Source organism: Periophthalmus magnuspinnatus, chromosome 16 (genome assembly GCF_009829125.3).
Source record: "Periophthalmus magnuspinnatus isolate fPerMag1 chromosome 16, fPerMag1.2.pri, whole genome shotgun sequence".
Taxonomy (NCBI): Eukaryota; Metazoa; Chordata; class Actinopteri; order Gobiiformes; family Gobiidae; genus Periophthalmus; species Periophthalmus magnuspinnatus.
The window spans coordinates 26,504,090-26,518,711 of record NC_047141.1 but is presented as its reverse complement, the minus strand read 5'-3'; the positions used below and the strand labels follow the sequence as shown (position 1 = coordinate 26,518,711).

Genomic DNA, 14,622 nt, shown 5'->3' with positions numbered 1-14,622 from the left:
AGCTTTGCCAGAATAGAAAAAAATGTAACACCACAATGTTTATGCATTTTGTTGTTTTTTTACATTGGTGTTATTTCATGTTTGTTCTCTACTAATGGTAACCTTTTCTTCAAACTCTTGACTTTCTTTATTTGCCTTTCTACTTTCCCTTTACTCTGCTCATAGATGGCTGTGCTGCCTGTGCCGTGTCCATGATCACCACAGGACCCCGATGTTACTTCGTTTCGGTGTACTACACGAGCTAGCTTTTGTTTTATTATTATACTTCCTGGGTACATTTATATATCTTTGCATGAGCGTTTAATGCTGCCTGGATCATCTACATAATCCCCCTGTGCTAGTAAGTTAAACCAGCGTGTTTGGTGGGCTATTATGTTAATGTTAGCATGTGGCTAACGCTCATAACATACCAGTCGTGCACCAACCCTGGCGCCTCTAACTTTCATTAATATAACTTTGAATCATCAGCGATCATCATAGGCGCAAATACAGTGAAATCGTTTCCGAAATAAATGTAGCCGTTACCTAATTACTGTCACTCATACCTTTGGGGAGAATGATAGATGTTTCAGGCCATGCTCTCCCCTCTCAATATATTTCCCATTATATTGTGCCTTTTTAAACCATTTAAAAAAACTAAACTGATTAAAAACGTGATCAGCATTTTGCATGCTGTAGTTTATATTTGTATGTTTATGAAATCTTTACATTATTGACAGAGCTTAACATAACATTAGAGGATGAAAGCCAAGAAGAAAAAGAGGCAGGATGATTTCCAGAAGGTGAAGCTGAAGGTTGGAAAGAAAAAGCCCAGAGCTGACAATGCCACAAACACCAGTTTCCGTTCAAAAGGAATCCATCTCCCTGATCAACTGAAAAGAGATACAAGTGGACCTACTACTCACAGGCATCTAGGCATAAATGTAAGTTATCTTATTTCCTTTGCAAATATGAAAGTAATATATTTACTTCAAGTGATGTTGTAACATTGTAAAGACTATAGGGGAGCTGCATAATTTGCTGTCAAGAATTCAAAAAGCTTTTTTTTTTTAACCTGGTGTATGACTAATATCCACCAAATTATTAGATCTGTCTAGTCCTTGCCCCACAAAGCAAAAAAAGTGTAATTTTATCTTGTTTTTTTGTTTACTTATGCAAAAATATGATAGCACACAGGAATATTGGACATTAAATCACTGTCCTCCTTCGAAATTATGCCATCAACAAATTTTAGAACGATTACCCAACCTATTGAAAGATATTACATTAATGTCTCTTTTCTTTAGGATCTTCTGTCCCAGCTACACCATTACAATGCAAACGTAAAACACAGTGCCTTGCTTGGTCTGAGGGAGCTACTTTCATTAAATCCGCAATTGCTGGATTCGCATCTCTCTCGACTGCTCTCTGAAGTCGCTGCAGTTTTCACAGATAAAGATGCGAATGTTCGTACGGCAGCCACACGTATCCTCAGGTAAAAAAAAAGACACTGACATTATTTATTGTACAGTTGTTAAAGCTGCAAGATAAATATTTGATGTTTAAATGGATGCAATTGGCAAAGGCTGCTACTTTTATTCTACATAAAACTGCTACTAACCCTGTAGTTTAGAGTTGTACCAACATATTCTGAAATGTGATTTATCAGTTCATATTTCATTTTTGTCAATTCTTCTGGAAACATTTAAACTGTGAACGTTGAACAAAATTAAAGCATAAATCACAAATCTAATTGCAATCGCAGTGCTTGTCTGAAAAATCACAATTTAGATATTTTTCACAAATCTTTCAGCCCTATTTGTTGTAAGCTTAATTGCATGAATCTCTTTGCAGGTTCATTGCTCAGTCAGTGCCGGCAGATCGAGTGGCCCCATTTTTCCCCTTGCTCAGTGCTCACCTGTCTTGTGCTATGACACACATTGAGGTCAGCATTCAGGAAGATGCTATGAAAGTCCTGGATGTGCTTCTTGAACACTTCCCCGCCCTACTTGCCTCAAGACCTGCGGTGCTACTCACCAATTTTCTGGAGTTAATTTCTCACAGACAAACCAGTGGCAGAGCAAAAAAGGCCCAGGACTCAAAAACACGTACATGGGCACTTTCAGTGAATCCTGGTCGGGCTGTAACAAGCCAACAGTGGCGACTAAATGTGCTTCTGAGGTAAGAATACAAAAACATCTCAACAGTCAACAATGTAGGAGGGACTGATATGGACAAAAGGTCAGATTTGGGATTATCTCGGTACAATAATCAAGTGCCATTTTTGCAATCTAGCGGAAATGTGCTCTCCCCTGCTTGTCTCCAAGAAAATTGTATTGCTTTGCCTGGAATGTTCTACAGTAATGCATGGCATTAATCAAATAATTATTACTTTTTATTGCTCAAAAATACCTTGAAACACATGCATTCTTACAGGGTCACTTCTCCGGAGCTTAGACCTGACAGGGTCTAGTACCAATACCCATCTATCCACAGACAAAGATAAGTTCAGTGCTATAGCATGGAACATTCTTGGCAAAGCAATAACAGAAAAGCAGGTGGACTAAAAAAGTTAGATATTGCACAATAAGACTACTTCAGTGTTATATTTTAGACAATATATAGCTCACCTCTACAACATTAGTATGTTTTTAATGTATTACTATGTTTTAAGTCTCATCATTTCATTGTCTTTAGGCTTGGTCAATTCCTGCAGGCAGTTGTTGATGAAAGACCAGTAGAAAAGGCCGATATATCCCAAAATGAAGGAGGAGTTGATAGCAGTAAGAAGGGCCATATCACATCTCTAAATCTAACATGGGAGGAGCTCATTTACAGCAAAGTCACTGTGAACCTGTTTGAACATTCTGGAGCCAAACCAACTCAGTTTTCAACTTTTAAACTCAGGTATGACACTGTTAAGTTGTTATGGATGCCACCAGGCTTGTCACAGTTACACATTTTGAAGTGCGATAAATTGTTCCAAATCACAATTATTTATAATACTGAAACTGCTTTATGCTACAGACACTAAAGTAAAATAATCAAAATGAACTCTTTTTATTATAAAATGTGAACAGCAATAAATAAATGACACAATGCATTTATGTAATACTCTAGTTGCATTGTGTGTATAGTGAGTCAATGATGGTAAACTATTTTACTTTCTACAATCCAGTTGTTATAGTACAGAAAAAATGAAAGGTTCCACTTCAAAATTTGTTAAGACAGGCCCACCTAAATGTTATTGAACACTGGAATGTATACATATATTGAAATCTCTTCTTCCATAGGCCACAGAGTGATTCTACAACTGAAATAGGCGAGAGTTTGGACTCAAAAGAGGCAGTTCAAAACTTTGCATCTACACTGGTTCCTCTTCTTCTCGAAGTTTGGGTTGAGGCCAGTGTCAATAATAATAACTTGTGGAACAGCAGTGATGTTGCTCACCTGCTCACACCTGATGCCATGTCAGTAATGTTCCAGGTTTTATCCATTCTGCAACTTCTGCGGAAGTTAGCCCCTCACCCAGAGCACCAAGAAGTGTTGGTAAGACTTGTATATAAAACGTGCTAATACCCTAGGTGTGTTCACACTTGTACTTGATTGGTCCTGGTTCGAGCCCAGTTTAATTCTGATATAGACTTTTTGGTCCTGTTTTTAGTCCAGGTCTAGCCCTGGTCTGATCCAGATTTAGTTCTGGGTAGAGTCTGTTTACACAGTGTGAATGTGGTGTTTGTGCAAATCTTTTGTGGCAGTCAATTTTGGTGGAAAAATCATATGTATTTTTTTAAGAGTTTTAACAACTCAAACATTAAGCCTATAAGGTTAAGGAAACTCGCGCACACCGTCTCATTCTGGATTAAGTTTTATTCTTACAACGTTTCGGTCTTTCGACCTTCCTCAGGACCGAAACCAAGTGTTTCTCCTCCTACTGTCGCCCAGTCAGGTGTGCAGAGTCTACACCGAAACGAGAACAACTCAAACATTAAAAAAGTGCAAATAAGCTCACCTTAGGCCCTTGTTTGGAAGTTTATGATATGTTTGATTTAAACATTTTTGCATCAAAGCAACAGTTTCAATGTATTATACACCACTTCTAAAACTAAATAATTTAAACTTGTATTAACTTATTTTTTCCTTTAGGACACATGGTTTCGAAAGGAATATTTGGGTGACTTTAAGCAGCATTTTCTCAAAAATTTCCCCTATGGTAACCTGGACACACCCAAGCATAAAAAGAAGAATGAAATGAAACGGTATGTAAATCAAAGTTTATACTCAAGGCCCTATACCAAACTTTAAATGAATAGTACACTTTGAACATAAACTGCTTGTTCTCTTTCTCTTGATTGTTCCCCTCATTATGTTGATCCATGACAGAGCAACACCTTTTTGTGATAGTCATGGGCAGATGTTTCCAAATGGTTCTCGTAGAACAACTTAACTGATTAGATAAAATTGTCTGTATCTGACTGTTGCTTCCTTGTGGTTCTCATCCAAGAAATTGCATTTTAGTGAATAGACAATATAACTTTTTTCATAAATGTCTGCTTTTACAATATACTGTATCTAAAGCACAAGAAATAAAATCCAGATACAGGCCCGTAAACATATTTGTCAATTGTTTTTGTAGGAATAAGCAAGTGACTCTGTTGCCCGTGACGACAGTGGACCCTCTGGCACTAAACATTACCCTGTGTCAGGTTATGGTCTCCCTCAGCCAAAAACAGGAGCCCACCACAGAGTCCGACTCGAGCTGGCTCACACCTTTAAGGATATTTGTTCAGGATACTCTGAGCAGTGGTGTTAAACTGAGCTCTAAGCAGCTCAACATGCTGCTGGACACAGTCTGGAAGATGGTACTCACTCAAAAGAGCAGAGGTAAGTGTTGATTGAGCCTTTGCACAGAAAACACACCCATAATATTACATTAACAAAATAAGATGGAGTTTCATATAAAACACTGAGGACAGTGTATTGTAACAGATGAAATTATGGGATTTAGATATTTTGAAATAAATTATTATAACACATCTGACTCCTTGCAGATGTAATTGATTTGCCTGGAATGAAAATTTGAGCTCTTAAATTACAGTTAATTACATAAATGCTCAATGGGTAAGTTTTACACAATTCTGTGGAGTATTCCAAGGAAAGCAATAACCTCTCTAGACAAACGGGTTTTGGACAACCCACCAGAGAAGATACATTTATTCATGAGGGCCATTTTTCCCATTTTAGAGGTTGCATTTCTCTTTTCTGTGAGTGGACACAGGAATAAGACATTTTTTTAAGTGACTACTGTACAGCACTTTGGGCAGCTGTGGTTGTTTTTATATGTGCTTTATAAATAAATTTGACTTGACTTGACTACTGTTCCTGTGTTTTACAGCTGTGACAGAGGACTTGTTGGCTGCAATTTATTCGTACTATCAACAGAAGCACCTCACTATTCAGACTAGATCTCTGCTGCTGTCTTTTTACAGCAGACTCTACCAGCAAGAACAGGTCCATTCACACATTGCCAGGTAAATGTGGAAAATGTATATTTTGTGTTGTGACTCAAAATGTTTTATATTAACATAAAACAAAAAAGTGCAAAAATATGATGTTACCTTGTGATGTAGCCTTGTTTGAAAGATTAGGATATTGATTTTCTAATTTTTGGAGACATTCAATGCAGCGTCTTCTAATATTACATAATGGGATGTTCTTTTAAATGTTTGTTATTTATATGTCATTATTTGGGCAGATTATGAGTAACTGTTCATTGTCAAAACATTTTAGTTCATGATAAAAGCTTGTTACAAAATGACACATAATTACCCACAATTCTACTCAAAACTATTTAAATAAGGACATTAACATTTCAAATAATTTCTAACAGTTTTTACATTTTATTGCTATTTTAATTATAAATGTGGGATAACACTGACTTGTGAAAATAGAACACTAAAGTATTAATGGCTAAACAATCCATCTGTTATTTTGCTGTGGACCAAAACAACAATCGTTTCTGAAATAAAACTAATAATAATAATGTTATTTTTTTCCCTTTGATCAGCCCTCAGCTTCTATATTGAGGTTTGTCGACCTACACACACATCTGCTCCCCATCATCAGACCTGCTAGGACTGAATAATTTTTTTACAGCGTTTATGAAATTTTTCCTCAAACTAATACATTTGGTTTTCTTTGTGTGTGTTTATTTCTAAAGGAGCAAGGTGCTGTCCCATTGGTTGGCATCTCTTCCCGTACAGTTGTCCCAGCTGGGCCATCGTAATCCCACGTTATCAGCCCTTTTGATTCGGTCCATCCAGGCCGCGGCATCCAGGGGAAACAAAGATATGCTCAACAGTTTGCTGAAATATGCCCCCGAACTCTATGGTACGGCGAGTTTCAACAAATTATTGTAGTAATGGCAGTAGTAGGCTCCCTTTAAACATTTTGTAAACAACTCTTTCATTACTTTTCTTTTTAACAGCTACACATTTTTTCTCTCCCACCTTTATAGTCAGTGTAAGAGTCAGCTTTATTCAGTAGGTGGCCATTCAGAAAAACTGAAAGTAAGAATCCAACCATTTGAGTACTCTCTAAACTATAGTTAGTGCTAAATACAGTGGTGTAAGTGCAAGAAGAGGCAGAAAGGTTATTTTAAAACCTTCACTAAATATGAAAAAAATGATGGGAATGATATAAAAATGCATCTATACAAAAGAGTGTACAAGCTTCCTTAAAAGAACGGCAATTTTGAAATGAACTAAAATAAAAAATAAACTTCTTATTTAAGTTTTATTTGAAGTAACATTTGACAGTAGATAAAACATGTCTGCACAGAAGGGGGCGCCAGATATCTATTTTTCAGTGCAAGCAGTTAAGAAGTACACACAGTTAGGCATTGCTTCAAACTTGTTTCCATACGCTGTAATATTGGTCAGATATTGAGCTGATACTGTGTCTGAGCGTGAGCCCAGAGGAGGAGGGGCAGAGGGGCAGAGATGGGGGGGTCTGTGATAGCTGCGTTGCACAGAATCGCTCCATCACAAGACTCCTTTTGTCTGTGGGCCTCTGACATCAGAATCTGCGTCAGAGACAGAACACCACACAAGCTCGGCCTGGGCCAGACGTTCCCGCTTCTTTCTTCTCATCGCAACTTTTTTTTTTTTTTCATTGAGGTTATAATTTGTGAAACTTAACAGTTTCAGGGTGTATTCACACTTGCACGTAAGCCACACCAAAATTAGGACTAAACTGGAACTAGACCCAGAACTAAACATGGACTAGACAAGGACTAAACCAAGTCTACATCTGGACTAAACTGGGCTCAGACCAGGACAGATGCTGTATGTAAGATATAGGATAGTAATTTCTAATCTGTCAAATTATTTCATTAGTTATTTTACCATTCCAGAAATCTATAAACAATTATATTAGGGACTAAACACAAACTTACATGTGCCATGGGCTTGGACATGAGATTTTATAAACCAGACAGCACGGATATTAAATCAAAACTAGAAGAAGTATACAAAAATTAGTGTTTTTTACCTTTTAAATGGGGCTTATTATGCAAAATTAACTTTCTCAGGTTTTAACCTTGTTTTAACGATGTTCCCTTACCATAAATGTAATGAAGAGTTGTATTTTGATGGATTCATGCATGTTTGAGTAATCCTGCATTGTTCTGCATTCAAAGTTAAAATTCTCAGAACTCTGAGTCTTTTCACTGGTTCCCTATCCCCACCCACTGCACTGTATTTTCAGTCTGGATCACACACTCACTTGCTGATTAAATGAAAAAATGGTATCCCTTCTAAAATAATCAGCACCCTTCTAACCTGTCTGTTATGTGTATTTTGTCCTATAGATCCTAATGAAGGTGTTATCGTGTTTTTACCCTCTGAGTTACAACATCAGATGGTCCAGCTGTTGTATTTCTTGCCAAAGATGCCTCAGTCTCTTCTGGCCAATCTGAGCGGCTGCTGCAACGATGGACGGATCTCTGCCTCAATGGGAGCCTCACTCATACGAATTGTACATCTGAGGTCAGTCTGTTTTAAGCGGCCCATTTTGTTTTAAATTGCTTTGGCAACGGTCTTTAATTAATGAAATAGAAATGTGTAATTCATAATTAAGATGTATAACAATTTTAATATTGAGGATGAACTAGTAGAGGAACCAATTCAAATAAATACATAAAATATTAAATATTATTTAAATGTATAAATATTTTTCATTTTGCACCTGTATATTGAAAATCAACCCACAAACAGTATGTGATGTTTCCTCTAAACTTGAAGAAAGACCTTTTATAGCAAACTACCAGAAGGTGGTAGTATTGGAATATATAATTTATTTACTTTGAAACCTGAAATTTTGTCTATCCAAAGCTTAATGTTCCTTACTATAAAATATAAACTCACAATCACAATTAATGCTTAAATTTATGAGGAACACTTTGAAAAGGTTACAGTTTTATGATTTAGTTGCAGTAGTAGCATGGTGAATTAAAGTTTATTTACATATAATGTTTCCAACGCTTAATAATCTTTTTTCTGTTTGATTCCCTAGTGTCAGTGGGGCAGTGTTATATAATTTTAGCATGTGTTGACTTTTATTTGTGTGTAATCGATGTAATACAATGGGCTGTTATGCGGTCAAGAATGTAGCACCGTCATCAAGCATTAAGAAAACGGATCATCCTGAATGTGCCTCTCGGGCCTGGAAACAGAAAAACATTTCCTTGTGTTACTATCGTATCCTCTGTCCTTGTGATGAGAGAAAATTCATTCTATTCAGTTTAAATGTATTTTTGTGTTGCCCAAAATTACTGCAGCAGTGTCCTCATTGTCCTCACGGGGCTTCACAAAAATGTAGATTTGACTAAACAGATAATTATGGGTATGAAAATCAATCAATGTCACAGGCAAGGAAAAATATCCAATGGACTCCAACCACATGAAGTTGTTCTTTTTACTAAATAAATACTGTTGTTTCAAATTGGCAATGTTTCTCAAACGATAGTACAGGCTCCTATACGGATGCAACTTCGTTTTTCAACAAGTCAAATGTATTTATGTTTTGCCCTGCTTTATGGTACATACGTGGGATCTTCTTTAGTCACGGTTTAGTCTTATTTATTAACAGCTAGTAAGGTTGTCAGAAGTATTAAAAATCACATATTAATTGATAGTACAACTAGTATGGAAAGTAGATACTCAATTGAACATAATCAATGCTAAAAAAAAAAAAAAGGACAGTTTGTCCTAAGAAGAACTAGTATAAGACCACAAGGTAACATAAAGAAAAGCTATTGTCTGACAAAGTGTTTGTTTTTTATTATTATCATTGTGGTATCAAAATCCATATCCGGTATCAAGTCTATTCCTTAGTATACAAAATGGAATTTCAAGACCAATAAGACCTAATTTAGTTCTGTAATAGACCTGGTTCAAATTTGGTCATATGTAAGCATTCACATTTGCACAATTACCACATTAAAACTATTACTTAATTGGGACTAAACCCTGAACTAAACCAGGGCTAAACCAGGACCAGACCAGACCCAAACTAAATCTACATTAGGACTCAAACTGGGCCCAAACCAGGACAAGTGTGATTAAGGTCAAATATTTTCTGGCGTAGTATTTGAACTTTTTGAGAACCACACTGAATCTTCTTATTCTGCTTAATTTGTGATTATATTGTATTATTATATTATATTATATTATATTATATTATATCTTCACATAGATCGTCAGTGAGTGGGTGGACCATTGGGAGCCAGGAGGCAGCGTTACAGGATGTGGACTATCTCAGCTTCCTGTTCTCGTCACTGGCTGGTTTCTCATCTGAAAAACTCTCCATGCTGCAGGACGCCACGGAGGAGTGTGCTCTGCCCCTCAGTGCGCTGTCACCTCTGAGCCTCCATCCCACGCCCGCCGAACACTTCAAACACCACTGGGACATTGTAGATGTGGGTTCACTCATTATACAAACATTTACACTGTCTATACACGCATTGACAAAACCTAGGATTGAGCGATATGGCAAAAAATATTAGTTTTTTCCCCATGACATTGATTATATTAAAAAAAAAAATCCTATTTAAAATTATTGCTGATAATGTTGTTACTAGTGTAGCCATTGAAGGGAAGAATACTTGCTACTATACTTACTAATGTATTCAGGTACAGAATCCTGAATACCTGCATTAAAATGTATTTTGTAATGTATACATGGTCCAATCAGAGTACTGTATTCTGAATACAGACTGAATACCTTATAGTCCTATGTTGCATTTTGACACTATAATTTAAATGCAGCCCGATGTTAAACAGCTTTGTTTGTTACACTGTGGTTAAGCATTTCCTATCACAAATTAGAGAAGTTAAAATTACACATGCCTCACCACAAGAGCTGTGTTTTCTATTTTTCCCACTAAAACTGTGGAGTTTGAAGCCTAAATTGTGTGATCAAGTAGTACAATGTATTCCTTTGATTTTAGGAAATTAAACTGTATTCTGAATACCAGAATACATTTTCAGTAGGACTACATGTATTCCAGTTACTTCCCAGCACTGACTGCAGCAACATGTTACAGATTCAGTGCGTTGGAACTGTTAATGATTTTTGTGTGAGGGGGGACAGATATTACAAGTTTATACTTCTTTCTGCTCCTTTTATTTAAATCCATCTTATGTTAATGAAGCTACATTTTTATGAAAAAGTCTTTATTAAGACAGAAAAATGTATCTTTTAAATGAACCCAATTTAAACAAAAATGTATGCGTTACACTCCAGCACAACACATTTTTTTTTCTTTCAAAATGTGAAGCCTTCTCCAAACACACACGTTTTTACTCAGATTGGCTGCAGATGTCAATTAAAACAAGACTAAGTCAATAATTTTGATGAAATTATGATCAATCATGATTCAATTTAAATTATTATTGGCACATCTCTAAACTGATCAAATGAAGTTGGTTGTAAGAAAAAAAAAGGGTTTATTTTTAAAAAACTTGAATAATGTTGATATTCTGGACACACCTGTGGTCTTTTAGTGCCCCTCTGGTCTCTTTGTATTGCTCATATAAAATCAGAGGGGGGACGTTTTATCGAGGAGCTCCGGCAGTGAGGGGACCTTTATCACGGTGCACAGGTTGGAGATGCGTGGTTATCGGGCACAACGGATATGCACAAATGCTAATGAGAGCCCGTGGCATGATGGGAGTGTGACATTTCTGCACTGAAATTACCGCTAACGCAACTTTGCCCCGGGGCATGTGTGTATGGGCGTCTGAGCAGGTTGGAAAGGCTTATAATCACTAATTCAACTCCTCAATTAAGGCCTCAGATCCCGTCTCTCATCTCCCTGTCGCAGTCAATCACGAGAGGTGAAAAGGAGGGGGGAGGGGCCACAGGGCGGAGAGTGTGGGTGGCAATAAAAGACGCACTATGTCAAGTCTGCTTGGTCTAATGAGACAAGATTGTTTTTAATGATGGGCAGAATGCCAACAGGTGGGCCAGTTTCAAACCAGCTCACACAAACTTCTGCCACACCACACTGCTGGGTTTCAGATGACATCTCGACATTCTATAGGTCAAGTTAAAATAAATATTGTTAAATGCAGATTTTTGTTTTAATACAGCAAATCCTAGGTTCTAGTCATTAATAGAAATTATCAGGTTAAAATGTATGACCTTTTAAAGCGTTTTCCATTTGAATATTTCATGACAAAATACAGTGTAATCTATAGGGAAAAACTGTCTCTTGCCCCCAACTGGGAATATGACATCATCACATTCTTGACTCTGATAAAAACTTAAAGTTATAGTGAAACGTTTAATGATGATAGAATTTAGAAAGATGAAATCTGGGGCTGACTGTTTTAAATCTGTTAATTTTATGATTGTTCTCTTCACAGGAAGTCTGCCTTTGTCTCGAAAATATGGGCTCAAAATCCCAGTGTTTTGACGTTGTGCAGAACGGCATGTTAAGATACTTGGTAAGCACAATTTACAAAGCAGTCATTTAAATCTTGAGTGTCTGTTTGTATTTTGCTATTGATTATTAGGGCTGCAAGATTTATCGCAATCAAAATCACAATTTGAATGGACACAATTAACAAATCGCAATTTTTTAAGTACCATAATTTTCTCCACAAACAACAAAATATCTGGTCTTATTCTGCATAAAAGCTGCTCACTGCATAGTTTAGATCTGTAGAAACACAGAATCATTATTATCTGATTTTCAATACTTTTGACATTCCTACTCACAATGTCATTAGATAAATATAATTGAAGCCTAAAACACTTAATTTACTAGAGTCAGTAAAGCTAAAAAATGTAGCATCTCCATCAAACATTAGGAAACAACTCAGTAATTTGAACCTGCTTGTTGACATATTTTGCATGTGTTTTCAGGCAAAATTGGGAGTGATTCCTGACAGCACCGCGGCAGCTATGCTCAAAGCGGTGACCAGGCTGAGGGACCGTTCACTAGTGCCCAGTGAACCTGTGTTACGCCTGCTGTCTCTGTGCTGTCTCAGTCTACTCGCCCTTCTCACCACTCTGCAACAAGAAACTCCAGAGACCAACCAGAAAAGGTCTGTGTTAATAATAAAAGAAATCTAATCTCATAATAAAAAGCATAATATAGGGACAGTCTCAATAACACAGTTTTAAGTGTGATATATTGATGCAGAAAATGTTGGCATCATTAATAAATAAAGACCAGGCTTTAAGATTCTTGGCCACTGACTCAAGAATCTTAAAGCCTGAATGTTGATCCCAGTAAACACTTACACATACACAAGCTGCAATAGATAAATAGCACAATACATTGCTAACTTGTTATTTGGTATCTCTAATTAGTTATAGATATGTTAATTTACAGCTATCAGCTCTGATCTTATTAAATAAATTACCGGTAATATTAATTAGTGAATAATGAAAATGAGACAACAATGCTTACTAGTAAGGCTGGAAGAAATGGTAAAAAAAAAAAATTAAATCCTTATTGATCAGTCTCAGTTTTCAATTCAATTAAATTATTTTCCTTTTCTAAAACTAAAATTAAAATGGCTTTCAGTATTGATTTCATAAACATAAATTAGATCACGTTTTAATTAGTGCCATGTAACACAAAAAAATTCCAAAGTGTGAACTCTGCTCCAAACCACATGTTTTTACTGACAAGACCATAGCATATCATCATCATAGACATCTTGATTAATTGCCAACCCCTACCTACTATTGCAAATGACAAAATATTCTTCAGACCTAGTTGTGATTCTGTATAAAAGAGCAGTATTAGACCTAAGCGCTTGTATATTTGCAGGGAAGCCATATGGGGGGCTTGTGTATCCGCTCTCAGTGGCGTCCCCCGTCTGCTGAGGATGGTGCTGCAGTTGTTTCGCGTTGGAGATCTGACTGAAGAGGAGCTGCCTCACCTGGGCCAGGTCCTGTCTATGCTCCTGCAGCACTCCCCCCTGCACAACCAACTGCTGGCAAACACAGCCCTGCTCCAAGATATAATACAACAATTCACGGTGAGACTAGGAGCATGAACTTATAATTTGACTATGCTTCAATCTATGGGTTTCAGATAGATGGAAAATGACCACTGTTTCCATAGCAATTTAAAATTAAATACCATAACTGCCATTTAATTTTATATTTTAAAACTCATGTTTTTATTTAATGGTCTTCAAAATTTCATAAGAGAAAGAAGTGATTGTTCTACAGTTTGATGTTACAATTTGAGATGGAGTGAAAACTCTATCCATGGGTTGCAGAATGATGACAAATTAGGACTGTTGCCGTAGTAATTAACAATTTAAAACAAATTATATCTTTTGAATGCGGAAGAGACACATATAACACATATATCACATATAACAGGAAGTTAAAACCCATGTTTACGGGAGATTCACTGCTTTTAAAGAAATTTAAATACAGGAAACTGTCACCCCAAGGCTTGGCCATTTCAACTGATTAATGGATGGTAATAATACAGTAAAACAAATATTTTACCTGGTTTATTTTCTCTGAGAAAGTAAAGTGAACACAATGATATTAACCTTAAACCAGGTAAAAACACTTGCATTCTGTTAAAATTCTAGCCTAAATTTCTGACTTACGTGTCCCATACAGTATATAAGAACATAAAAATACCATTAATTCCTTTTTATTTTCAGAGATACTCCAGAGGTGGCACCAGGGAGCAGTGGATGACCGACCTGCTCTACTGTTACAGCATTACCATGGCACACAGCTCCTCAGTCCATCGGGGCAGTGTGGGAATGCGGGACATGTATTAACACTTAGACCACCCCTCCCCCTCTCCGTGTTACATTCTGTGTTACAAAAGAGAGCGTGGACTTTCTGTTGATATATTTTTATAAAGGCGTAAACAGACGTTAACCTAGTCCATTTTGTATTCCTGTTAAAAGCATCACCCTGTCTCTGCCAACATTTCTGTATTTTACTGTGAATTACTTCTTATTAAAAGTAAAAAGTACGGCATTGTTGTCTTATTTTTATTACAATAAGAAACTTGTTGCCAGTGAAGTTTTAATCAAAATTCACTTTATTTATATAGCACATTTGATTGAGAGGTTTGGAGGTGCTGTG

The 14,622-nt window shown here is 36.6% G+C and overlaps 1 protein-coding gene across 1 annotated transcript; it reads left to right on the top strand.

The window, feature by feature from the left end:
* The first annotated feature begins 157 nt into the window (after window positions 1-157).
* Window positions 158-14,603, top strand: tex10 (testis expressed 10). The gene is made up of 16 exons (XM_033980550.2): window positions 158-340; window positions 720-923; window positions 1,287-1,474; window positions 1,834-2,160; window positions 2,677-2,886; window positions 3,273-3,528; window positions 4,126-4,238; window positions 4,616-4,863; window positions 5,375-5,510; window positions 6,200-6,369; window positions 7,850-8,027; window positions 9,736-9,958; window positions 11,910-11,990; window positions 12,412-12,593; window positions 13,328-13,538; window positions 14,187-14,603. The coding sequence occupies exons 2-16, from the start codon at window positions 741-743 to the stop codon at window positions 14,307-14,309; spliced, it is 2,829 nt and encodes a 942-aa protein (XP_033836441.1). The 5' UTR covers window positions 158-340; window positions 720-740; the 3' UTR covers window positions 14,310-14,603.
* Window positions 14,604-14,622: the final 19 nt, after the last annotated feature.